Source organism: Hemicordylus capensis, chromosome 1 (assembly GCF_027244095.1).
Source record: "Hemicordylus capensis ecotype Gifberg chromosome 1, rHemCap1.1.pri, whole genome shotgun sequence".
Lineage (NCBI taxonomy): Eukaryota > Metazoa > Chordata > Lepidosauria > Squamata > Cordylidae > Hemicordylus > Hemicordylus capensis.
In genome coordinates, this window is record NC_069657.1 from 96,966,129 (window position 1) to 96,993,687 (window position 27,559).

General features: G+C 42.1%; 1 protein-coding gene across 3 annotated transcripts in view; it reads left to right on the forward strand.

Annotated features, from left to right (window-relative positions):
* ABTB2 (ankyrin repeat and BTB domain containing 2) overlaps positions 1-27,559 on the forward strand; it is a 254,828-nt gene that overhangs the window by 164,443 nt on the left and 62,826 nt on the right. For all 3 annotated transcript variants that reach the window (XM_053255235.1, XM_053255226.1, XM_053255265.1), the window contains 2 exons: positions 23,088-23,234; positions 26,350-26,563. In XM_053255235.1, coding sequence (XP_053111210.1) covers positions 23,088-23,234; positions 26,350-26,563 — 361 coding nt within the window. The remainder of the gene's footprint in view (positions 1-23,087; positions 23,235-26,349; positions 26,564-27,559) is intronic.

Here is a 27,559-nt window from a genome sequence, read left to right on the forward strand (position 1 = left end):
AAAGATCACTGGTCCCAGTACAGTTCCTTGCGGGGGGCGGGGTGAGATTTAAACCTTCATCAAACATTGATTGCTTTGGAGTTGAGCGTTGCACTGAATCTTGTTTCAAGGAGCCTTTCCATGAAACTACTGCCCCCACCACATACAGACACACACATATTATGGTGTGTGTTTTAGTGCTGTGGGGAGAGGTGCATAAGAATAAGATAGAAATGTTTCTTAATGAGAGAAAAGCATGTAGACACTTCACAGAGCATAGTATAAATTGATGATCATATTGAGGATTAGCACAATCAAGAAGGAAATCAGAGATATAGGCTTTTCTCAAACATATCATCAAACTATGGTTTGTCATGATGGCAACAAGCCTAGAAGAGCCTTGGACATGTGCAAATCAAGCCTAGTTTGAAAGACAAGTACAAACCATGGTTTGCCAGTTTGGCTGTAATGGCAAACTATGCTTTCCCACAAACCAGGAGGGGAGGGAGGGAGAGAATAGCAACACATGAGTAGAGGAAGGCGAGGGAGGGCAGAGCATATGAACAAAGACTAATTCCAGGTTTACCTACATAGTCACAAACTATGGGTTTTGGTGCTAGGTTTACACCAAGCCATTGTCAGCAATTCATCAAAGATGTAGTTACATTCATTGATTTCAGTGGGTTTGTGTATACATAACTCTCTATTGGACTGTGGCCATATTGTTTCTGTTGCAACCCTTGAAGGTTATTCTGTGGCCAGTTGTGTGGGTGCAAATGAAAGATTTGACAATCCATCTTTATTATCAGTTGCGCAGTATATTCATCCCCAAGCTAACTTGGCAAAGAGGCACCTTTTTAATGTGGTGATTCTCTTTATTTAGCAGGGGTAGAGTAACTGGCCCTATCCACCCCAGCACAGTACCTCCAGTGACTGTTGCTGGTGTCTATCTTATGTTTCTTTTTAGATTGTGAGCCCTTTGGGGACAGGGCTCCAACTTATTTATATATTATTTCTCTGTGTAAACCGCCCTGAGCCATTTTCAGAAGGGCGGTATAGAAATCAAATTAATAATAATAATAATAATTATTATTATTTTTTCTACTATGCAAATCACTTTGAGAAATGTTGAAAAGCAGAATCATCATTATCACCAGGAGGAACCAGATTAAGATAGTCTTGAGTAAGTCCCATTGGAATTAATGGGACTTCCGTTGGTTATGTCTCATTTATTTCTCATGTTTCATGCCACTGCCCAAGCTGCCATTGATTCCCCTTCCACCTGCCTACCCAGGTAAATCTTCCCCTGCGGGGATCCCTGGTATTCACATGCCAATCCCCAGTCCACCAACCTGGAGCCAGTCCTTACCACACAAATAGCTAGAGCTGTTTCAGTGTGGAATAAAGAAATACAAACAATGGTTTGTTGGTTTGTTTGTTGGTTTGTTTGTTTGTTGGTTGGTTTGTTTTTAAGATGGAGAAAGTACTAAACGTTCATGGATCACACAATAGTCAGATTACTTACCTTGCATTTGCTATAACACAACCACCCTGATACATATTAGAAAATGCTGCCTTGTACTGAATTAGTGAAGCACTTAGATGTTGACCGTGAGGGATTCTCGGTCATTCTTCATGACAACATTCTCTGGCAGAAACCTCCTCCTGTGCTTGTCCATGCTGCACGAATATTGAACTTAGGGCCTTTAACATGCAGAACAGGAGCTCTTCCCCTGGCTTATGACCCACCCTGGAACGGCTGTTATTGATTGTTGCTGTATGTTCTGAATATTTGAGAAAATTATAGAAAATTAACTGTAGCAACAGAGAAATTTTTTTCAGGTTGTCTTGAGCTGGAGTTGGTCACACATGAGTTGCTGTCAGCACAAAGGCAGCCTGAAACTATTACGTCAAAGGAAAGGTGCTAATTCATTACAGAAAATACCTCCTGTAATTGATTTAAATTCATTCATTTTGTCCTACGCATATTCTTTGCTCCTTCTGTGATGGAGGCAAGTCTAATATATTGGCATCTCAATCATTATTTAGCTCCCATGGAGATGGAGGAAGCAATTGCCTGAGGTAATAAATCAATGCATTACTTTAGGAAATGGAGAAAAGAGAGTGTTATAGGGATGTAGAGAGAATATAATATTCTTTCAGACCAGGGATTCTGACACCTTGCTTCCTATGCCACCATTCTGCTTGCAAGTGAAGGGAATGGCTGACTTGATATTGGTTTCACTGCAGTGCCATCACTGTAGATGGCTGGAAGTGGTATAGCTCACTAGGAATCAGGTGATATAAGGAACCTCTCTGTCCTTTCTAGTGAATATAGTGGCTGGCATCCTAACAAAGTACTTGCATAACAAAGAAAGTTGTGTGAGTACAACATCATTATTCTTGTTTTTGTTATTACATTTATATTCTGCTCTTCCTCCAAGGAGCCTAGAGCGATATACATGGTTATGCTTATCCTCACAACAGCCCTGTGAAGTAGGTTAGGCTGAGAGATATATGACTGGCCCAGAGTCACCCAGCGAGCTTCATGGCCAAATGGGGGATTTGAACTCTGGTCTTCCTGGTCCTAGTCCAACACTCTAACCAAAAGTTCCCTTTCAAACAAATAACGTGTGCTGCAGGTTGCGCAACTGTTGTGCAAGCGCAAGCATTCTTTCTTGTGGTTGTGCAATGCTAATCTGGAATGCAGGCTTTGGACATGCAGCTAGTTCAGCAGCTTTGTGCTAATGCAACATCCTTCTTCAAGTGCTTTGTTAGTCAGGATGTCAGCCATTGTCCGCAGAGACTGACTTTCAGAAAATACCTCTAAATTATAAAGAAGTTTAGAGATCTAGATGCAAACTCTTCTTCACATATGACTTGACATACTGGTTACTCTTTTCTTTCTTTTCTTAGTCCAGGCTTGCACAACTTGTGATCTAGCAAGTCAAACAGAGTCCACCAGTTGTGCGTTGTAGCCAAGTGTTGAACAACACCCACTCTTTCTTTTTTTGGTCTCAGGTAGGCAACAGAAACAGGAGGTTGTGTTACTGTTAGCAGGCCAATAGGTTGCTTATCATCTTTCGCCACAGAATGCCATCACATGATTCTGAGCAGTTTTTCCAATTCTAAATCTAGAGGTCAGAGACTGGCTCATTGTGTCATTGAACTGTAGATCTAGAAGGAAAACAATGGATCATAGACCCTCTCTCTTCCTCCCACCCAACTCCAGTTTATTATAAATGGGAGCACTAAACATGTTTAGTGTTATAGAACAACTCTTTAACAGTATGAGAGACAAGGTAACTTCACATATTTACTCCGTTCTATTGATGGGTGTTATTGTATTCCCTCAATGTTACACAAGCTGCTTTAGTAATTCTTAACGATAGGTTGTGAATGATCCTAGTGCATGATTAACTGTGTCTCCCATCAGTTAATGTTAAGTGCAAAGGAACACTTTTACTTTTATGTCAGAACTGGCCCTCGCAAAGTACCAAGGGCAGAAACATGACTGATGCTTTTAATAAAATGTTTCAGACCTATGGTGACACAACTGTAGAATGAAATGAATGTCAGTGATCCTTAGCTGGCCAGATACTTTTCTTTTACTTGTAATATAACAATATTCTTTGTTGTTGGAAGGTGGTTGTGTTGCAGGGTGGTGTTGTGGCTGTTTTTAGCTCTTATTTGGTTTGTACTGGCAGCATCCCAGTCAGTGGAGGTCTTCTCTAAAAAGAACTTCTATTAGAAAGAGAATTACTGACAATACTGCAGAACTCTAATTAGGTTAAGGCTTCTGGCTATGATTTTCATGGTCCAATTAGCAGCAGCAGCACCCTCAATTAATTAGAAATATCTACACCAAGGTGGTGCACTCCTAAACTATATTTGAGTAGTTATGTTCACAACATACTATGGCACAAATGCAACAAACCGATGTAACAAACCAATGTTTAAAATTATGAACTGTTCCATACTTGCCTTTTAAAGCACAACACATCTCCTAACATGTGATGTTGATTCTAAGAACTTAAAATAACTGTGCCTGCAAGTCTGAATATTTTTTGGAATGTCACTTTTGTTCTGTGTTCTTCAAAAACAGTTTTGTTTAAAAAAATTCTGCTTGTCAATAATACCAATGAACATTGGCATTCTTCTAAAAACAAAACTCAAAGTGGTGTTGTTGAATCTGAATTGTTCATTGAGGGAGTTATATTTAGTTCAGGACTACTATAGAAGCTTAATGGATGCTAAAGAAGGATAACCCTTCAGTGATGAAGTACAAGCTATGCTTGTTGTGTTTCTGTAAATGGCCAAAGGCAAGTGGTCCAGATCAAAACAAGCCTCTGTATCAGATGATGGAGAGTAGAGAAGACCTTCTAACAGAGATTTCCTAGAGGGCTCCAAACATCATGCCCAACCCACCCTGTGACTTCTTGATCACTGTTGAAAGTTTGAGAAAACAACTGTGCTTTTCAGAAATAATTATAGTGTTCTTGTTTACATGAATATGAGAGAGGGCCCTGGAGGACAGATTGGATCTAGGGTCATATGCTGTGGATAATAGGGAAATGATGAGGCTGAGGACATGATTAGGAAATGAACAAGTCTGAAACAGAAATAGTCCAGAGAAAGCCGACTGGAGACCACGAAATCAAAGAAAATGGTGCAGAGCAGCGCAGCATGTGATGGTAAGGTAGAAAAGGGAAGGAGTTCATCGCAAGAGGAAATGGCTGACGGAAAGGATGACTGGAGCAGGAGAGATGTCTAACAAAGGGAGAAGGAGACAGAAACAACCTTTTAATGATCCAACTTACTCCAGTATCTACTGACCTGAACTGTATGCACAAACCTTAAACATGTTCAAATATTTGTTTTCATATATGTTCTGCTCTTCATGTTGCAAAATGATCCTCCTACTAATAATAATACTTTTTATTTCAAATCATTTCAAATGCACCCTCCCTGTAAGCCTTACAACAATCAAATATTATCCCCATACTGCAGACGGAGTAGTGAGGCTGACATGTTGTGGCATGCTCCAAGCCTCCTAGTGAGCTAACAACATAATTTAGATTTAAAGCAGGGAATTGCTGGCTCACCATTCACACTCTTAGCCACTACATTATAACAGCTCTTTCTTGGCTGGCCTTGCTGTAACCTCTCTTTACAGTGGGTCAGAAGTATTATTCCAAGAGTAAAGAGCTATTCAGTAGGGACAGGCAGAACATTTTGAAGTCGAAAGAGACCATTTTGAGTGCTTGAAGCTCAAAACAGAATGCCTTCAAATAAAGGTCCTGTTTCGAGCTTGAAGCAAAACAACTGCTTCAAATTGAGATGTTTTGAGCACCATTTTGGAGGCCTCTTTCCCCTTTGCTGATTGGTTTGCTGACACTGGCTTCCAGTTGGCTTGTGATCTCCTTGCTTCTTGGTTGACTTATTATCATACAAATCAAGTGTTGTCATGGGCAACTGTGCCCCCATTAGCTGGGGGGAGGGATGGGGGAGCCCAAAAGGAGGAAATTTCAAAATGTATAGAGACTGGGAGTCAGAGACAGCCTTTATAGTGTGCCTCTCTTAATTAAGATGCTTTGGATACAGCTCTCCTGCTCCAGACATCCTTTCTGTGTTTTTGTGTGTATGCAAAAATTTTTGGTGATTGCTTTGCTGAGCTCCATGTCTGGCCTTGAGACTAACTTGTGCTTCACTCACTGCTTTGGTCTGGTCTGCAAACTGCATTGTAAGGTGTTGTACTCAGTCAAAATGTGGCTGAAGTTGCTCTAGTTTAGCTTATGGCTATGCTTGCTGCTAAGCGTGCTGCTGTGGCAGCTGTTACAATATTAGGAAGTAAGGAGTCAGCTCCAGCGAACACACAGGCTGGAGCCAACAATGGCGGAGCCACCATTGTGCAAACGAGTGCAAAGAACGCAGGCTGCCAATGAAAAGGGCCGCCGAAGCCCACAGGGGTGTGTGGCTCGGGCTCCAGAGAGCCCCGAACAAGCTCTCCCCTGTCCTTTTCAGGCAGCATTTGCTGCCTAACAGCCTTTATTTCCCTTTCTCTTCCTTCAGAGATGGAGAGAAAGGGAAGAAATGCTGTCAGGCAGCAAGCACTGCCTGAAATAACAGGGAAACCTCGCTCGGGCTATCCCAAGCCTAGGCCATGCCCCCTTGTGCATGACATCACATGCATGGGGGCATGGCCTCAAACTCTGGAGAGCCCAAGCGAGTTCTCCCCCTGACAGCTTGCTGCCTGACAGCATCTCTTTCCCTTTCTCTCCTTCACTGGAGGAAGAGAAAGGGAAATAAAGGCTGTCAGACAGCAAACGCTGCCTGAAAAGGACAGGGGAAAGCTTGCTCGGGGCTCTCTGGAGCCCGGGTGTTGGCAGGGGAGTTCACTCAGAGCTCTTCCAGAGCCTGAGCCAATCCCCATGTGCATGACATCACGTGCACGGGATGTTGCTAGAGGGGCCACTAGGCAGGGCCAGACCCAGGGCACCCTTCGGCTGGCTCTGCACCTGGCTCGAAGGCTCTGACAAGCCGGGATCGGGCCCAATCCGAGTGGTTCTCATGCACAGTCTAACCCAGGCTGGGCTTCCCTAGCCTGGGTTGGGGTGTGCATAAGAACAGCCTCTATGAGTGGAAGAATTGCATGCTCTCATACAGTATCAGCTACCTTAAGTAAACTGGGATTTTCAACATGACTATCCGCCTGAGCACAACAGCCAAGAAAAACAAGACAACCAGACGACTACTGGAAATGATTCTTTATTAGACCTTCTGAGCTTTAGGCTGTTGTTGGAGGGCTGATTCTGTAGTGTTTCATCTGATGTGCCTTATCTACCTAGTCTTGTGCCTGTTTTTTCCTACATCTTTTTACATGCACATTCTGCCATGTACTTTCTCTTGAAAAGAACTCTTTATATGCTAGGGGTGTCATGTAATGTTACCAAGCTTCATCAGAGAACCTTCCTTGTCTGCAATCTAGTTATGGGGGAATTGTCAATATATATGCTAATATTTCAGTTGTGCCTTTTTCTATATACTTAGTAGACAGGAAATAATCACAATAAATGCTCTGAAAATAGGCTGCTTTTCACACTGTTATCTTCAGAGTAGCCAAGAGCAGATCCTTGCTGAATAATCTCCTGCTGAATAATCTCCTCTCCCTTCCCCTAAAATGATACTATGTAGTATCGCACATGGAAAAGCAGCAGCATTTCACTGCTATCTAGAGAGGTTTCTGTATAAAAGGGTAAGCACTTTGTGCCACTGATATTATTTTGCACATGAATGAATTTAGACATAGATGTCAAAGAAAATGATATCATCATAGCGCCTCCATGGTAGAAGAGAAATCAAGCATCTTATTCTCAGAACGGAGCTCCTACCCTTGGTTAATACTTATTGTTGGTATTGTGTCAACAAGGCTGGTGCACATTATACTGCACCTTATAAAGCTTGACTCCATTTGACCATATGGCAGTTATAGTCCTTTTAGCTCTTTAAAATCTCTATTGGAGCCTGCAAGTCAGTTTGTAAAACCAAGGTAGGTTGAATGTTTCAACCTAATGTTACTGCCTATTTCTTTATGCTTGCTTTAACGCCTAACTGGAGAAATCCAAGTCCAAGAAACGATGACTAAATACAGCCTTCTAGCCTGTGAGCCTTATTCTTAAGGCTGTGTGCTGAATGATCAGTAGTTATGCTTGACTCCAAAAAGAGCAAGAAATTACAAACTTAAACCAACAGCTTTATTGTGCTTTCTCAGTAAGGACCATCTATATACTTTCAAGAAGTAGCAATAGCTGCCAATTAAAAGCACATCATATTTGCTGGCCAAAGAGCACCATCTACATGCTTCTGCTCTTGAATTCCTCCCTGTCTGATTTGGACTAAATCCTATAGGGTATAAGTTTTCCTCCCTTCCCAGCTACTGATCCAAGGAGGAACTAGAGTCATGCCTCCTTCCGCAGCCCACTAGCCCCCAAACAGACTCTTTTCTGTGGTTAAGTTTTAAGGTATCTCTGCTACACCATAAGCTGTAGCTGATAAGCATGCTATTTCAGTACAAAAAGATTTCTGATACTTTTCAGATATCTGTAATGGTTATGTTGGAGGCCATTTGCTTTGTTATACCGTATGTTCAGTCAGTCAGTCATGTTTATTTACGGTCATAGACCAAAATCGTATCTAAAGTCCCTTTGGACACAATCTAGTAGAAAGTTCTGTACAGGCCCTTTCCCATTCATTTCAATGGCACTTGGGCAGGATAACTTCCCAAAGGATTGTGGATTTTGTCTTTTCAACTGTGTTGGTATAGACTCCCAGATTTTTGCATGAAAGCCTTTACAAAGTCACTTAAAATGTTATACAACTTTAGATTGAACTACTAACATCTACACTAGCTGTGGTAAAATTTCCATCCTAGACAACATTGTGCCATACTGACAGATGGACTTTTATCATGTCATTTGAAACAGTTGCCAAATATCTGTAATAACGAAGTCAGCATCCAATAGTTTATTACTGATCAGAGAATGTAAATCAAGAGAGGAATGATAATATCTGAATGGTTTATTTATTTAACAAATTTCTATACCATCCAAATCTCACGTCTCTGGGCGGTTCATAACAAAAGTACACTTAAAACAGTAATTAAAATAATTTAAAATTTAAGACATGTTAAAAGTGTTTAAAACTATTAAAACTAAAACTAATTAAAGCTTGGGTGAACAGATGTGTCTTGAATAACCTTTTAAGAGTTGACAGAGATGGGGAGCGCATTCCATAGTCTTGGGGCAGCAACAGAGAAGGCCCGTCCTTGAGCAGCCACCAGATGGGCCAGTGAAAACTGCAGATGAACCTCTCCGGACGATCTTAATAGGCAGTGGGGTAAATGGCGAAGAAGATGTTATCTTAAAATACCCAGGGCCTAAGCTGTTTAGGGCTTTATAGGTTATAAACAGCACCTTCTATTTTGCCTGCAAACTTATTGGTAGCCATATCAGCCATTATGCAGATATGTTGCAACAGTGAGGCCACAGTGTTGAACAATGGTCCAATTTATATGTGCTGTGTGCCAGAGTATAGTGCTTAACTGTATAGTTATAGTTCCCTAGGACTCTGGAACATGCTTCCTAATGAAATTAGAGATTTCCCTTCTCTGAATAAGAAGGACCTGAAAACATACCTGTTTAGTCAGGCTTTTAGTTTATAGTTTCACAGCTTTGATTTTTAGATTTTTTTATTCTATTTTTAAATTGTTTTTAATCATGTTAATGGTTTTAATGATTTTTAGATTGTGAACTGCTCAGGGATTTTTTTTATATAGGGTGGTATAGAAATGTACTAAATAAATAAATAAATAGGTGATCCACGTGCTGTGTGCTTACCACATGTCCATTACCATGTAGCAGTGATATGCCTCTCTGGACCACTGTTTACTGACATGCTAATGCTACATGCCAGTAGGGCAGTGCACATTTAATGCATTTGGTTTTGGTTAGAACCTATAAAGCCCTAAACAGCTTGGGCCCTGGGTATTTAAGAGAACGTCTTCTTTGCTATGAACCGCACCAACCACTGAGATCATCTGGAGAGGTTCGTCTGCAGTTGCCACCAGCTCATCTGGTGGCTGCTCGGGGATGGACCTTTTCCACTGCTGCCCCGAGGCTTTGGAACATACTTCCTGCTGAAATAAGAGCCTCCCCATCTCTTACAACTTTTAAAAGGGCAGTCAAGATGCATTTGTTTACCCAGGCTTTTAATTAGATATTGTTTTAATTGAGTTTTAATAGTTTTAAATTTTTAAATTTTAATTGTTGAAATATGTTAATCTTTTTATTTGTTGTTTTTATTGTCCTGTAAACTGCCCAGAGAACTTGCGTTTTGGGCGGTATAGAAGTGTGCTAAATAAATAAATAAATGAGCCTAACACACCTCACAGAGTTGGTGTGAGGATAACATAGAGATGACAAGCCATCTATGCCACCTGTAGCTCCCTAGAAGAAGAGCAGTATTTTTAAAAGAACAGACACATTTGCTGCCCTAATTGCATTGGAAACAGACTGGATTGATGATTACTATTGACTCCTTACTTAGAACTTGAGTGTTCAGTTCAGTTCAGTTCAAAGTTTATTATGGTCTATGACCAGCGCAACAAGGGGAAAAATACAATAAAAATAAAATTATAAATAACAATTCAATAGATAACAAGTCAACAGTCTAACCCACCAACAATATTATAACTAGAAGGTTATAGGGCAGCACTAGAATTATTCATTAAAAACTGACGCAATCTTCGAGCTGCCGCACAAAAGCCCGCCACTTTCCGAGTAAGGGCAGGAATACTGTCCTCAAGCAGGAAATACACTTGTTGACTAGGCAAATTTCCTGGGAAACGAGCCAGCAATGGAGATATTAATTCTAGACGTAAGTCCCTATAAAAGGAGCAATGAAGCAAAACATGTTCGATTGATTCAGCTTCCCCATCACCACAAAGGCATAGATGCTCCGCATAAGGAGTCCCACTGTTGCGACCTTCAAGAACAGCAGAGGGAAGGCATCTACATCTGGCCTATGTGAAAGCCAACCTATATTTGGGGATGTCTGAGTAAACTGCTTAACCTCCCTATATTATTCACTGGAGATTATGACATATATGAGCACTGAAGACTCAGACGCAAGGTATTGCATAACTTGAAAGTAGTTTTGTCATGCTGCAATGGAAACCTGCCTTGTTTGTTTATGTTTTCAGAATCTTTTACATTGTCTCCTCAGGAGATGATGTCATCTGATCACATGAGACTGAGAATCTGTCTGCTATCCGGCCAATAGTTAAACAGCAGCCCCTTAGGGATAGCCATACAACAAAGAGCCAGGAGATCTAAAGGCAGAACGAAGCACTACGCAGCATTATAAAAAAGAAGAAGAATGAGAAGCTCAGATAAATGAGAGCGCTATGCGCATGTGATTTATTAAGTTGGTTTTCTTCAGGCTACACAGAGGAAGACAAAGAGTCATTTCGGAAAGTTGGCAATTTAAGACACCCAAGGTTCAAATCATAGAGCAAGAGACTAAAATGGGATCATTGACTGAATGTGATAAGAGTATTAGTGAAGACATAGCCATAGCTTATATGGTTGCATGATCTGACTAGATCCATACAGATCAGACTCCAGTTTTGTATAGAACATTTCTCTATCTGAGAGCTCTGTCTGTGTTCTGTTCACACAACTGTGTCGAAACATGTGGACAGGGAAACTCTGACTCAGTTCTGGAGCATCTTTCTCGTCACTCCTTGCTATCGTAATAGTCCCTATGTTTGATATTAGCCTGTGGCAACTGGGGAATTGAATTGCTGGAAATACTCATTAAATATTAATTTAATAAAGTAACTTTAATAAATGTTTATAAATCTTATAGACACTTGCTTTATAATAACTAAAAGCTTTCATTATCTAAATAGTCAATCAGTTTGTAACCAAAAATTACATGCACCTCTGTAGTACATGACTGGACCTGATCTTTGAGTGTGGTCTGCTTACACGTCTGAGTTTTGCATGTAAGCTCCTGAAGGCAGGAATGTGCTTTTTGCTTATGGTACACACTATAGAGTGTCATGTCCACTGAGCAAGCATTTTGGCATTCTGATTGCTGGCAGTGGATGCTGTTCTCAGAATATTGGGTAAATTGTGTGAGACTGAGATTTTGTCAGAGCTTAAAACCAAGAGGAGTTAAGCTTCAGTTTTTAGATTGGAAGACTTCTCGGGAGCGGGGGGGGGATATGGGGCTCCAGGAAGTGGGCTTGAGTTAGCAGGTGGGGTTTATGCCTCAGGAGGCAGAACTGAATAAATGTTTCAGAATATGCTAGCAGGACAATGTGCTCTTTGGTGTGATGTAGAAGGCACATGAATGGGAGCCCTGACCATTTGTGGTCTTTTAAAATATTTTGGCACTCTTTGCATAAAGCTCTCATTCTTGATGGCTTGGCGAAATTCCATCATGCCGTTGCTGTTTCAATTGGATTAGAATACTTGCTACGGAAATATTCATGTGCAGTGTTGACTAACACAGGTCTGTATTCAGCTGCAAACACAAGTCTATCAACAGAATCATTGCCCTCTACTATCCAATATAGATCCACAAAAATCACAGTGAATTACAAATGCACATTTTAAACCAGGATGTAGTCAACTGGTGTAGAATATCCAACAGTTGGGATCAGCTGGGATCACCAAATCAAGCTCCCAGTCACCACCCCAGAGGGGGAAATATGAAATTTATGGTAATGGGAAGCCATAAATTTCCTTCCAGCAGCCAAGGAAGACTGGCTCCAATGGTTCATCTAGGTCAGTATAGATAGTATTGTACTATCTGCATTGACTAGCAGTGGCTCTTGGGTTTCAGATGAGACTTTTTCAGACCTACATGGAGATGCCTGGGATCTTCTGCACGCAAAGCAGCTACTGCCCCTTCGCTATTATTTTGGTAGATGTTGTTTGGTGCTAACCATAATCAATATGGATAACTTGAACAGACTTGATACTAGTTACTTTTGTGTATCAGTTAATATATCCAATAGAGAATTGCTTGACAAACAATGATCATGTTCACCACACATATCTAATTTCATGATACAACAAGCCCACAGCTCAATACCTGGAAAAATGGGGATCACAAAGAGGCTGTTCTCATGAGCAGCCAAGCCTGGGCTTGGCTGCCTGTGAGAACCGCCAGGATCCATGCAGATCCTGGCAGTCATGCAGTGCCAAATCCAGTGCTGAAGCCTGGTTCTTAGTCTGGGCTAGGAGCGAGCACACCATTAACTCATGTTCTGGATCATGTGTCAGCTCAGGCTGCTTGCAACCTGTGCTGGCACAGAGATGAGCACCTAGAGTGCAATGAATCCAACTCATTGTGGGATTCCCCCAGCCTCCGAAACAATGTGTTGGTTGCCGCCGTGCATATGCATTGCGGCACAGCTGGGGCCAGTCTGGATAATCTGCAGGAAAGGTAGGCTTAACTCTGTCTTCCTCCTGCTCGTCTGTTCGATTGTGTGAAAGGCTCCAAAGACTCCTGACCTCTGCAGGGTGATGGACTAGTTAAGATGGTTAACCTTGGAGGATGCTGGATTCATTTGGCTTCCCAGAATTCCTCCAAGTATTTCTGGGTATCCTATTGATGCCCTAATTGATACTGCTAGCTAGACTGCTGGTTAATCTCTTGAGATATGGTTGACTTCCAGAATATAGAATTATAGCTGGAATATAACTCCAGCCATAATGTGGCACCCCAGCTGTCAACTGGAATAAACCTCATAGCAAATCACACAATACTAAAGGAAACTTCATAAGCCTCCAGGCGCAATTGAATGTGCTGTTTCTTAGGAATCGTCTTCTGCCATATAAGGCCACCTGCTTATGCAGAATCATAGAGTTGGAGGACACTTTATAGGCCATCCAGTCCAATCTGCTTCATGCAGGAAATCCACCCTCAACAAATGACTGTCCAGCCTCTGCTTGAAGACCACCAGGAACAGAGTGTCCACAACACTCCCACCCCAGCAGGGGCGTAGGGAACTTGGCCATGGCTGAGAAGGCAGTCAGTGGTCCTTTCCCTGCTTTCTCAGCCATGGATGAGGGGGCAGGGCTAATGCCGAGGACGGGACCTGTCAGCCCCATCAGAGTGCAACATTTGCAGCATTGTCCAGGGGGAAGGTGAGCTGCACTCACCCTTCCCCCCCCTGCCCGCCCGCCCGCCTGCCTGCCTGGCCATGTGAATGGCTTCATTGACTACTAAATTACAGTTTGAATACCAAATATATGCATTCAGGTTTTGCTTCTGCAAGTATTTCATTTTTTAATAGTGCAAATGAAATTCCCCCCCCCCTGACTTTGTCATCTTGGAAACTGTAAGTTTTGCCATTTTGTTTTGCTACTTTGTAAGTTTTGCCACTTTAAAATCAGCTTCAGTCACTTAAATAATTATTAATATAAATACATTTAAATAGATATGAATTATTAATGTAAATATATTTAAATAGATATGCAAGTGATGTGATTTGGTTTCACTCTAATGGAGACTCAGACAGCAGTATCTTCTAGTGCATTAAGTTTGGCTTTCTTTATTAAGTTTAAAATTTAGGCTATATTTCATTATAATCTCAAAGTAATTTCTAAGTGAGTAAATGCACACCTTCAGGGCTTTCTGAATGTCAGCATTTTCTCAAATGTTTTTCTTTCACTTTAATTTCCTGAAACAGATGGTGGTTTCTCTTTTAGGTTTTTTTCTCCCCTTGTTCACTCTAGAAGAAAAATATGTGGAAAATTTTAATTTTATTTGGGATTTAAAACCCTGTTTAATGAGCAACACTAAAACCCCTCACTTCTCCCCATTCCTGCTGGCCTATGCCCTGTGGTGATCAGTGATCACTAGCCCACAGGGTATGGTCTTTCTGTATTTTCAAGAGAACAAGAACTTTAAACTTTAAACTCATGTTCTTGTAATAATCTGTACCAAGAATCCCAGAGGGCTTTTCAGATGGCTCTTATTGGCTCCCATTTTAACCTGTATCAGACAATTGTTAAAAGGCCTTGAATATCTAACAAAGTAAAGAGTACTGGAAAATTGTCTTCCCATATCACAGACTAGACCGCCACAGGGATTTGCCTTTCACTTCCAGTCTGTACAGCTTCTACAAGTGGTGTTTAGATTTTTGTTTCAGCTGGCTGGTAGTGGGATAAGGATTGGGTGATAATTCTATTTTAACTATTATATATATGGTGTTGATGTATAGTTAGTTATAGTTAGTAAAATAAAGTGTGCCGTCAAATCAGTTTCGACTCCTGGTGCCCACAGAGCCCTGTGGTTGTCTTTGGTAGAATACAGGAGGGGTTTGCCATTGCCTCATCCCGCGCAGTATGAGATGATGCCTTTCAGCACCTTCCTATATCGCTGCTACCCAATATAGGTGTTTCCCATAGTCTGGGAAACATACCAAAGGGATTCAAACCAGCAACCTCTGGCTTGCTACCTGCTACAAATTCAATGAATGAATGAGGCCATTCACATGGGTGCTTCGGCTGTGGGAGAAGGCTGGATCCAACTTACCTTCCCCCCTGAAGGTAGAGCAAATGTTGCTGGGAGCGTGGACTGTGCTCCCAGATGATCCCTGCTGCACCAAGCAACATGGATCTCCGTAGGCTGGCATGACACGTCCCAGAATCCGGGAATCCCACAATGCACTGCTTGCTGAATGCGGTGCATTGGGAGATTCCCCTGTCAGACAGGTGCTCTAGGCACCCTTCTCTGAGTTGACACACAGTCCTGGAAGCTGAGTTAAAGGCATGCTCGCGCCTTTAGCCTCGGCTGGCTAAGAGCCAAAATAAGGAGTGGTGTTAGGCTGCGCCCGAGCTCTCCACATGAGCAGCCTAGCCCGGGCTAGGCTGCTGGTGAGAACAGCCTTAACGAATGAATGAATATTCAAAAGAAGCAAGAATTTCTCTTTGAGGATCACAAAGTGAGCAAAATAATAAAAAGTCATGGATGATCATGCACATTTAGTATAGAACTAGTGTAATACGATAGGAGGAAAATTTAGTGAATGACTTCTTTTAATTCCAGCAAAATTTCCTTTCATTTTTTTTGGTCCTTCATCTTACATTGTTGTAGTTTGGCACCAAGTGGCTAATGAAAAACTCACTTTAAAACATTCCTGTCACCTGCACTGGATTTATAAGTTGTACCTTCATCAGAAATAAGACTGCAGAAATGGATGGGACGGTTTCAGATATTTGGACCCTCTCTTTTCACACGCAAAGTAATCTGTCTGAAGAACAGCAGTTTGCTGCACTGTGGCATCCCTAAAAGCAAGGAAATGATGAAAAGGGGGACTCTGGTTTTTCTTCTCCCTCATGAACTGATTTCGACTAAGGAAACTGGAAACATTTCAGTTACTTTTAAAAGTATCAGGTTGTAGACAAGAATTTAAGAAAAAAACTTTTAAGCTGGCAAAATAATTTTGCATTTTAAGGAACGGCTTACTGGAACTCCACCCTGTCGCGCCAGTCTGTTAACAGCACTGGCAGAAAGCACCCATATGCAGGTTTCCTGTATTAAGTGTGGTAGAATAAACATACCTTATACCCAACTGCTATTTCAAAGGCTTTAAGAAATGCCAGACACTAATTATTTTGCATAGTTCAGTCCTACCACCCTATTACAGAGATGTACAAAATGCTAAGTACAGTTCTTGAGCAATTAACTGGTAATTTAAGTGATACATTTTTGGCCAGATCTGTTTGGGGAGATGTGAGAGATGCAAAGCACCACTGGTATGTGTGTCTATATGAAAAGTGTTATAAAGAAGAGAGCTGCAGTCTGATGCAGAGCTAAGTGTGCATAAACCCACTGAAATAAGGGTGTTAAGTGAATCTAACTCTGTGGTGGATTGTGACCAGCAAAATGCCTCATCGCATAATTAGTGCCACTTAAAAGGGAGTTTCTTGTTGGCACTGATATTCTTGGTGATAATAAGTTTATTCCCCCCCCAATTAATTACCATTGAAAAAGGACTGTTAAGTTCCATATTCCTGAACCAATACATGTAGCGTAAAACCAGCGTAACAGAGGACTATGTGGACACATCAGTCTGCGTTCGTACAGTTGGTATTTCCCAGACCTTGGGAGTTTTCCAAACCTCTGCACATGCCGTTCCAACAATTGGGCAGATCATAGGGATGTGCCACCCTGCCTTTATTTCCAGGAACATTCGTGATGTCTCCCGCTTGTAGCCTTTACATAAGAATATGAGAGCAGCCCTGCTGGATCAGGCCCAACGCCTGCCTAGTACAGAACTTTCCCACAGTGGTCCACCAGACGCTTTCGGGAATACCACAAGCAGAAGATGAAGACATGCCTCCTCTCCTGCTGTTGCCCCCTACCAGTGTTCTCTGTAATTTTTTTCATCTGTGTGCAGAATGAGTTTTGTTCTGGGTGGCAGTATCAAGGCAGTGTGCGTGCATGTGCATTCAGGGTGGGACATTCCTGATTAAACCTGAGCGGGATCTAAAATTAACTGAGCAGACATCAAAAACCTTGTGATCACACACGTGCACACGTCTTAGAGGCTACTCTGCCCCCTACAGCTGGTATTCTATGTTGATTTATTGGGTGATTTGAATGACTGACCAACAGTTATTAAAACACACATTGAGTTCATCACAGGACCCATTAAGCTGTTAACTTGGAAAAGTTAAGAAAATGTGGTTTGATTTGTCTCTCCATCTTGAATCATTCTAGAAAAATCGTTATTTCATATTGTTTTTAAAAAAAACCATCAACACTGCCTGGGGCAAGAAGAACCTGTTACTTGAAATTTTCCCCCTTTTTTATTAGTGTAGTAAAACCACCAATTTCTACTTCCACTTTCGTTGAGTTTACAATGAAAACTTCTGCTTCTGTATGAATGGTTTAACAAATAAGCCGGTTTTACTTTTACTGCTGTAACTTCAGTATAATTGGGGATTAATTGGGGGTTAATGTAAGAAAAGAAAAAACACAAGCTAAGTTGGGAGGAGGGGTTGTCTCCTTGTGTGTTCTCAAGACATTTCTAGTTCGCCCATGTGCTGTGGCTATTTATTCTCAGCTTTCCAAATATTCAAATGACAGGTTCCTGGCAGGAATTTCCCATTAGTTCACAATGAGCCCACATTGAGTCACAGCAGATTACATGATATGCTTCTCCTCGGAATACCCAGGAAGTTCTTGTTGTTGAAGAGAAGGCACATGATAACAGTGAGGGAAATGAAACCAATAACCAGATTTGAAAGGGGAACATCATGATAAATATACCAAGTTATCTTCAAGTATTTTTGCTTTTGGTTATTCCTTGCCTGATGACCACAGCCTGAAACCACTGCGGTTTGAAAAATGTGGTCACTGACAAAACCAATATTTGATAGTGACATCAGTGCTCCAGTTTGTTCTCTGCTTGCCACTTAACATGTTAGAAGAAAGACATCTGAATTGTTATTTCTGTAAGAGAAGGCCACATAGCTATGGTTGACTGGGACCAGATGCAAGTAAACAATGGATAATGTTGTTGTTGTTGTTGTTATTTTACATTTATATCCCGTTCTTCCTCCAAGGAGCCCAGAGCGGTGTACTACATACTTGAGTTTCTCAAATATGAAATAGGTTGTGAAATAGGTTAGGCTGAGAGAGAAGTGACTGGCCCAGAGTCATCCAGCTAGTATTATGGCTGAATGGGGATTTGAACTCGGGTCTCCCCGGTCCTAGTCCAGCACTCTAACCACTACAAAAGTGTACATCAATGCTCATATCTGAAATGAAAAGACTGACCCATATGTGTGAGGGAGGCAGGGGGGAGGAGGAGGGAGAGAGAGAGAGAGCGCCACCGCCTGGCATGCCAGCCCCACCAGTGACACCATTTGGATTACTGTAATGTGCTCTACCTGAGGTTGCCTTTGCAACCTTTAGCAAGGACCTCCTTGCTAAAATATTTAACTTATCCCTAAAATTGGGCTCTGTACCAGAGGACTGGAGAGTAGCAAATGTAACACCGATTTTCAAAAAGGGATCCAGGGGCGATCCAGGAAATTACAGGCTGGTTAGCCTAACGTCCATTCCGGGCAAATTGATGGAATTTGGGGGGGGGGGAGCATCCTCAAGGATAAAATTGTAAAGCACCTAGAAGAACAGGCCCTGCTGGGAGTGAGCCAGCATGGCTTCCGCAAAGGTAAATCTTGCCTCAACAACCTTTTGGACTTCTTTGAGAGTGTCAACGAGTGTGTGGATCAAGGTGATCCAGTTGACATAGTCTACCTGGACTTCCAAAAAGCTTTTGACAAAGTTCCTCATCAAAGACTCCTGAGGAAACTTAGCAGTCATGGTATAAGGGGACAAGTACATGTGTGGATTGCTAACTGGTTGAAAGACAGGAAACAGAGGGTAGGTATAAATGGAGAGTTTTCACAATGGAGGGAAGTAAGAAGTGGGGTCCCCTAGGGATCTGTACTCGGACTGGTGCTTTTTAACTTATTCATAAATGATCTAGAAGAAGGGGTGAGCAGCGATGTGGCCAAATTTGCAGATGATACCAAACACTTCCGGGTAGTGAAATCCAAAATGGATTGTGAGCAGCTCCAAAAGGATCTCTCCAAACTGGGGGAGTGGGCGACAAAATGGCAAATGCGGTTCAATGTTAGCAAGTGTAAAGTGATGCACATTGGGACAAAAAACCCCAACTTCAAGTATACGCTGATGGGATCCGAGCTGTCAGTGACGGACCAGGAGAGGGATCTTGGGGTTGTGGTTGACAGCTCGTTGAAAGTGTCGACTCAATGTGCGGCAGCTGTGAAAAAGGCAAATTCCATGCTAGGGATCATTAGAAAGGGGATTGAAAATAAAACAGCTAACATTATAATGCCATTATACAAAACTATGGTGCGACCACACTTGGAGTACTGCGTACAGTTCTGGTCACCACATCTTAAAAAGGACATTGTTGAACTGGAGAAGGTACAGAAGAGGGCAACCAAGATGATCAGGGGCCTAGAGCACCTTTCTTATGAGGCAAGACTACAACACCTGGGGCTTTTTAGTTTAGAAAAAAGACATCTGCGGGGAGACATGATAGAGATCTATAAAATCGTGCATGGCATGGAGAAAGTGGAGAGAGAAAGATTCTTTTCCCTCTCACACAACACTAGAACCAGGGGTCACTCCATGAAATTGATTGCCAGGAGGTCTAGGACCAACAAACGGAAGTACTTTTTCACACAACGCGTGATCCACTTGTGGAACTCTCTGCCACAGGATGTGGTGACAGCCAACAACCTGGATGGCTTTAAGAGGGGTTTGGATGACTTCATGGAAGAGAGGTCTATCAATGGCTACTAGTCAGAGGGTTGTGGGCCACCTCCAGCCTCAAGGGCAGGGTGCCTCTGAGTACCAGTTGCAGGGGAGTAATGGCAGGAGAGAGGGCATGCCCTCAACTTCTGTCTGTGGCTTCCAGCGGCATCTGGTGGGCTACTGTGTGAAACAGGATGCTGGACTAGATGGGCCGTGGGCCTGATCCAGCAAGGCTGTTCTTATGTTATGTTCTTAAGATGACCTGGAAACTTCAGTTGGTCCAGAATGTGGTGGCCCACCTGCTTATGGACTCTAGATGATATGATAGTGTGACACCCCTCCTGCGGTCGCTGCACTAGTTACCTATTCGCTTCTGGGTCCAATTCAAAGTATTGGTTCTCTCCTTTAAAACCTTTCAGGGCTTAGCACCTGTTTACCTTCAGGACTGCCTCTCCCAACCAGTCCTGTCCTGCCCTGTGAGATCTTCTTAGGTTGCCCTGCTTTTGGTCCCTGGTTTTAGGAGAGGTCCATAGTACTAAGGTCCATGGAAGGGCTTTCTCTGTTGCTGCTGCCCTACTCTGGAACTCCCTCCCCCGCTCCGCCCCTGCCGATTTGGTCAGCCAGCTCCCTTTCAGCCTTTAAATCCTAGGAACATAGGAAACTGCCATATACTGAGTCAGACCATTTGGTCTATCTAGCTCAGTATTGTCTTCACAGACTGGCAGCAGCTTCTCCAAGGTTGCAGGCAGTAAGGTGTATGCCATTTAATTCAAGGTGTGGTGTTTTTTTAAAAAAGTTTTGGATGCTGTTCTTGCCTTGTACACTGCCCTGAGTCTGTGGATTGGGTGGTATATTAAATCTTTTAATTAATAAAATAAAATAAATACGTCTGCATGGAAGTATAATGTTCAGATATGGCATGACCAGCCTGCCGGCGAGGATGGTTGAAATTTGATAGTCAATTTCTCACTGACCAACTCCTCCAGTCCCTGTCTTGGATGATGATGATGATGATTATTATTGCATTTATATCCTGCTCTTCCTCCAAGGCACCCAGAGCGGTGTACTACATACTTGAGTTTCTCTTTCACAACAACCCTGTGAAGTAGGTTAGGCTGAGAGAGAAGTGACCGGCCCAGAGTCACCCAGCTAGTTTTATGGCTGAATGGGGATTTGAACTCGGGTCTCCCCGGTCCTAGTCCAGCACTCTAACCACTATACCACGCTGGCTCTCCATGCTGGCTTTCCATACCCCACACTTGATAGAGCAGGTGAGGCTTGGAGTAGCTCTACTTCTTGGAAGGAGAGGCTGTCACTGGATCCAGAATGGCTTTTTCAGAACTGCTTTTGAGTACACAAATATAATATGCAATCACTAATTTTATTTTGATGATATCCATAGTCTACACTTCCCATTAACTTAACAAGAGTTGGAGATGCTTAAAACTTTTAAAAATCTGCACTCTAACAATTTAACAGTCTGTTACAACTGTGAAATTGCAGTTTATGTAAATGCCACTTGATTCGGCCAATATAGCATTACAACCTTTTGAAAACCGAATGAAAAGAGCTTTTCTTTCTCATTTGATCCTGAGCATTGTTTCTTTTTGGCATGTACGGCTGCAGCCAGAATGATGGTTTGTTTCCTAGAGCCCATTTGTTCTGCCTTTCCCATTCTAGTGCTAGCCAGTAGAACTAATTGGTTCAACCTTTACTGATGATGATCTCACTTTCATTACATTCTACCAGAACCCTTTTTGTCCACTGTAATGGTATGAACAGTGGTCATTGGGCCATATGACCTTTCTCACATAGAGAATCCTTGGCCATAAGTGACAAGAAAGTCCTCTGCCCATAGAAAGATCCTCCAAACAGCCCTGCACAAATGATCTTGCATAAGCCATACCAGAATATTATTAATATTCTGGTTTGGCTAGAATGTTAGCCAAATATTCTAGCCAAACCATATAGAGCAAACTATGGCCTGGTAGAAATATTTGGGTCCCTAGAACATTTTTCATGTGATGACAACTGGGACTGCAAACACCACTGAACATTTAAATAAATCCTATCTACAGTAAGTCTTCCCAAAAGAAAATGTTCCGCACACAAGCCCACCTCACTCAACACCACTATCCGCGACTGTGACAATTTTTTATATACTGCTTCGCAGCAAATGTTCTCAAAGTGAGCATGTTATTAAAGTGAAATATTCTCTTTTTTACCTAGAAAAAATATATATGATGGTTCCCTCTCCCCAAAGGCTCACAATCTAAAAAGAAACTTAAGGCACACACTAGTGACAACCACTGGAGGGATGCTGTGCTGGGGTTGAATAGGGCCAGTTGTCTCCCCCTGCTAAATAAAGAGAATCACCATTTTAGAAGATGCCTCTTTGCTCAGTTAGCAGGGGAGACTGAGCAACTCTGGTTGTAAAAGACCTCCTGCTCTGGAGGCAAATGGTCAACAGTTTTGACTGGCAGGAACCCATTGCTTCTTTATTGTTTAGGGCATTTCAAATTTCGGTCCCCGGCAGTGTTCCCATTAACAGGGATTCCCAGATGTTGTTGATTACAATTCCCATAATCCCCAAGCAAAAGCCTTTGCAGCTGGGGATTCTGGGAGTTCTAGTCAACAACGTCTGGGAATCCCCGTTAGAAGGAACACTGGTCCCTGGAAGTTGTTGAACTATATTTCGGCTATTGTTGTGGAGATGATGGGAATTGTAGTACAACATCTGGTGGCCAAAGTTTGAGAAGCCTTGGTTTAGAGGCTCAAAGTAGCATATATGACGTCTTCCATCCAGGTACTGGTATGCCTGTTAATTCTTCTGCTTTCCAGCTAAGCCACAGAGAGAACATACAAGAAAGGACAAGATGTGATTGACAAATCTGACTGAGTCACCTTTGGTTCTGGAAGTTTGCCTGATTTGGAATCAAGTTTGGTTAGATCAAACAGATTTGTTTCCCATATGCCAGCTTGTGACTTACTAGGGAAATTATAGAGATGACAAACCTCATTGCTGGTTAGGCGAAGGCCTGCTCAGCTTCACAGATGGGACAATCTGTGTCAAGCACTTTTGACCATTCTTTGCACATTGTATGCATGTTCAGTATGAGTATGTTGTATGTTTGAAACACTGCGGGTTAGGTTCTTGTGATTTTTATGTGTTGCAGTGCTTTCTAACAGGCTTGTTTTCTGTTTTATTCTCTCTGCCCCACTCGCTTTAGGTGTACTTTCTCTTCCGGCATACTTTAGTTCGTACAATGATGGATCCATCTGCACCAATGGAAGAGCCGATGCTTATGCACAGCTAGAACTTCGAACTTTAGAACAGTCTCTCCTGGCAACTTGTGTTGGAAGCATCTCTGAACTGAGTGAGTTTCAGATGCAACTGATAACTTGTTTGTTTGTTCTCACAAAGTATGGGGCCTCTTCCTGTTGAAGTCAGTGGAATCCTTGCCATTGGCTTTGCTATTGTTTTGCTTGAGACCTCAATGTGCAAGATATAAATGATTCAAGATATTGTTCATGGAAGTTCAGATGATGTCACTGGGTATTTTAAATGCAGTTTACTACAGTGACTTACAAGGAGTAGCATTCTTCCATCACTTGCCATTCTTTCAGTAACTACAGGGCTGTGTCCCTCTGTTTTTAATCAGGCCTCTCAACCTAGCAGCCTCTGGATTGCATGCACCATGACAGCCAACTACAGCCACTTGGTGTTTGATATGCCCCCTTTTTTCCAGGCCACCTGGAGCTGCAAAAAAGAAGGGATTTTTCAAGCATCTAGTGGGCTGCAGCATTTGGCGGACATGCTGCATATAGCTCAGGCCATGAATTTGACAACAATCTGAGTACTGGCCTTCAGTTACTGTATAATTTAACTGTATCCTAATGCCAACAAATGGACAGCTTTTTACTCTACCAGTCAGTTTCATCATCTTGTATTTAAATCCATCTTCCCCAACATCAGAGTTTTTTTATTATTTAAAAAAGGAGGAAAATCATGAAAACATATGTTTTCATACTAGGTTTGGGAAGAGTGTGTATATTTTGATTAATACAAACTACATCTGGAGCCTGTAATATTCAACATTGTCCCTTTAAGTTGTGCTTTGCTGGCTATTCCTGGAAAAACCTTCTTTGCATTTCTCTCCTAGTGCCCCACCGTATGAACACTACTGTCGGAAGCCAGCACATACCTTATAGGTCTCACCATTTATTTCGTAACCTGCCTTAATTTGAGGTTTCTTTTTTTAAAAAAGTTGTTTCAACATACCTCTATATATTCTGCAACACAAGAGAGCATTTATTGCCCAAGTCCATGATTGAATGCAGCTTCCTTTTCCCCACTCTGATTTGGCTGGCTCAGTGACTGCATTTAATGAATGGATCTCCTTATATATTCTCTTACTAGCTTTTAAAAAATGTGGCCATAAGTTGCCAGTGTAGCAAGGAGGGAATACAGGGTAAGGGAAGTGTGTATTATGCTTTGCTGAAAATTTGAATTCCAGATGTCTCTTTTGTATAATTGAGCAGTATTATGGATTAGCACTAACAACCGAAGATTCATAGGATGCACATAAACATAACATGTCATATTCAGGCATATGATAGCTAATCCTTTGTTCAAACCTATGTAGCTTTCTCAAGAGCAGAGAGTGTTCAATGCAATCCTGTGTATGTTTACTTAGAAACAAAGCTCACTGTGTTCGGTGAGATTTTCTCCTAAATAAGTGTGCGTAGGATTGTAGCCCTCTAATTCAGACCTGTACAAGTCTACTTAGTACTTAGAAGTGAGTTAAATTGAACTTACTCCCTAGTAAATATACATAGGGCTTACAAGGGCTGCAGAATTTAGCTTCCATTCTTCAGTGGTTGGGTGAAAAAACATTCACTATCATATGACTTTTCAGGAATCGGCTTTGAAGCACTCAGTGCTATTTTCATTCTACCCATTCCCACCATTGTAACTTTTAAGGAACAATGAAGACTATTTCCTGTGAGCCCCTGGATTCTACAGAAATAGAGGCTTTCCAGAGAAAAATAGGAACCTGTGGTTTACAGAATGTACCATTGTATTGAATCTGATGTGACAGAAACCTGACCTTAGGCACCTGACACCTGTAAATAAAATATTAATATGTGGATATATTCTAAGATTTTAAAAGCTTCAGTTTAAGGAATGAATTAAAGTGCTTAAAAATGCACTAGTGCAAAAAAAGCATGGAAATGGTAAGTGAAAGGTGTTCATATTAACTTCTGCGCCATATAAGCAATAAGCATGTTGTGCAGTCTGCATGTTGTGCTTGCTTACAGCCTAGCCTCTACACTTTTCACACCAAATGTAAGCATATATAGGAGCACATTCCATGAACAGATGCGGCAGGCTCCCATTCCCCATCTCCAAATAGCCACTGCTGCATCCTATTTATTTACTCTGCCCATATCCATTTTTATCTGGGAAGCCGGTTCCAGCAGGGCAACTCAGTCCGCCAGATGTGAGATGCAATAAGCCACTCCAGTTAAATGGGTGATGTAAAATGAGAAATTTGGAATCTTACTTTTGGAATACCTAATGGGCTTTCACCAAACTAACTAAAGGCACACCCTTGACCTAGTCTAGACTGCCAAAAGGCTAAATTTAAAATACAATTTTGGAGTGCAAAAAAATCCTCAGTTGTAAGCAACGTTGAAGGAAATGTTTCTAATTCAGCTATTCTTTGAATGCTATAAATTAGGCCAGATTATACCTCTCACAAGGTAGTAAGTACTCACTTTAACTATACAGGCACTCCCATAAGGTAATATTCCTCAAAGGTAGGTCCATCAACAACAAATGACAGCACCCTAGATTTGTATTATCAAAGTGTCCCACTACAATTAGCTGCCTATAATGTCCTTATATGGAAGATGCATGCTAGGCACAACTTTCTTGCCATAGAGTGGAAGATTTAGTACTTCTTCAGAAGTAGTTGACAGGCTTTCTTGGAAAACCTCTAGGAGGAACTACAGTACCCAGGCATCCCCATGCTTCTTCCCAACCTCCCCTGCGTTTCTCCCCACCTCTACGCAGACACTCCCGGCATTTCCTACACCTGTCCAGCCTCCTGTACACCAGTGCTGGATTGGGAATTAAAGAAACCCCACCCCCTCAACCACCATAGTTGAGGGGGAGGAGCTCAGCTGCCTCCATGTGGTGAGGGGGATGGAGGGAATGGCCCTATCGAGGATTCTGAAAGCCCAGGCCTATTTCCTAGTTTTGTTAGAAAACCTTTAGTTAAGTAGCTTAATTATAGGCAAAAATTGACTAGCATTCAGAATCTTGTGAGTATATCTCGAAAGCAGTAAGCAGTTTCTCTCTAGGTTGGGCTTTTAATGAACATTAGTGAATTAGTTAGTTCAGATGTTAATGATACATCAGAACATATATCAGTATAAATTTAGAAAATAAAACTATCCTTGTTTCCTTCTCTGCTGCTTTTCCAGGTGACTTGGTATCACGAGCAATGCATCATATGCAGTATTTGAATACCCTCCGCCCTGGCATGAGCCCTGTTCGACAAACCAGGCAACAGCAACAACCCATCACTTGGTCCCCTGATGCCCTCCATACCCTGTACTATTTTTTACGTTGTCCTCAGATGGAATCTATGGAAAACCCCAACCTGGATCCACCGAGGATGGCTCTGAATAATGAACGGTAGGTATGGCTGTTTACAACCTAAGAATATCTGCAAGGGCGAAGATTGGTGTGTGAGTCTGTGTTCTATGGGAATGGGCAAGTAGGAAATCGGGGCTAGGGGTGGCAGCTTAACAACCCCCCTTTGCCCCTGTGGGAGCCACCAGGAAATTCTGGGGACCTCAGAATTCTGGATTGAGCTTTTCTGCAAAAATCTCATGATTCTATGTGGTGGTTGTTTAGAAGATAATAGAGCTCTTCTCACAATCAGTGAGAAGACCTCACAGGCAATCTGCGGGAAAGGAGGTTTAAGCTTACCTTCCCTGCAGACAATCATTTTTCCTTCCCTGGGTGGGCGGATTGCCCACCCAGACAAGCAGTGGCTTCCCCTGAAGCTCGCCCAGCAGCTCCTGGGTCTGGATGCCGGGATGCACTGCTGCACATCACCCCATCCTCAGGTGTCTCAATAATGCACCGTGCAAGTGCGCAGTGCATTACTGGGATCCCCACTCCCCCGAGTGTGCCAGCTGCAGCTGCAAGCAGCCACGACTGACGCACAATGCAAAACATGAGGTTAAGTGAACGCTCACCCAGCACCACCTTCTGGACCCTCCTCCCGAGAAAGGACCAAAGCCAGTCCAAAGCAGTACCTCCAATCCCCATACTCTAGAGACGGTCCAAAGGGATATTTATTTATTTATTTAATACATTTCTATACCACCCAAAATGCAAGTTTTCTGGGTGGTTTACAAATCAATAAAAACAGCTAATAAAAGATTAAAACATTTCAACAATTAAAATTAAAAAGTTAAAACTATTAAAACACAATTAAAACAGTATCTAATTAAAAGCCTGGGTGAACAAATGTGTCTCAACCATGGATACCATGGTCAATGGTATTGAACACTGCTGAGAGGTCCAGCAGAACCAACAGCAATGCACTCCCCCGTCAAGTTTCCAGCATAGGTCATCCACAAAAGCAACCAAGGCAGTTTCAGTCCCATATTTAGCATGGAA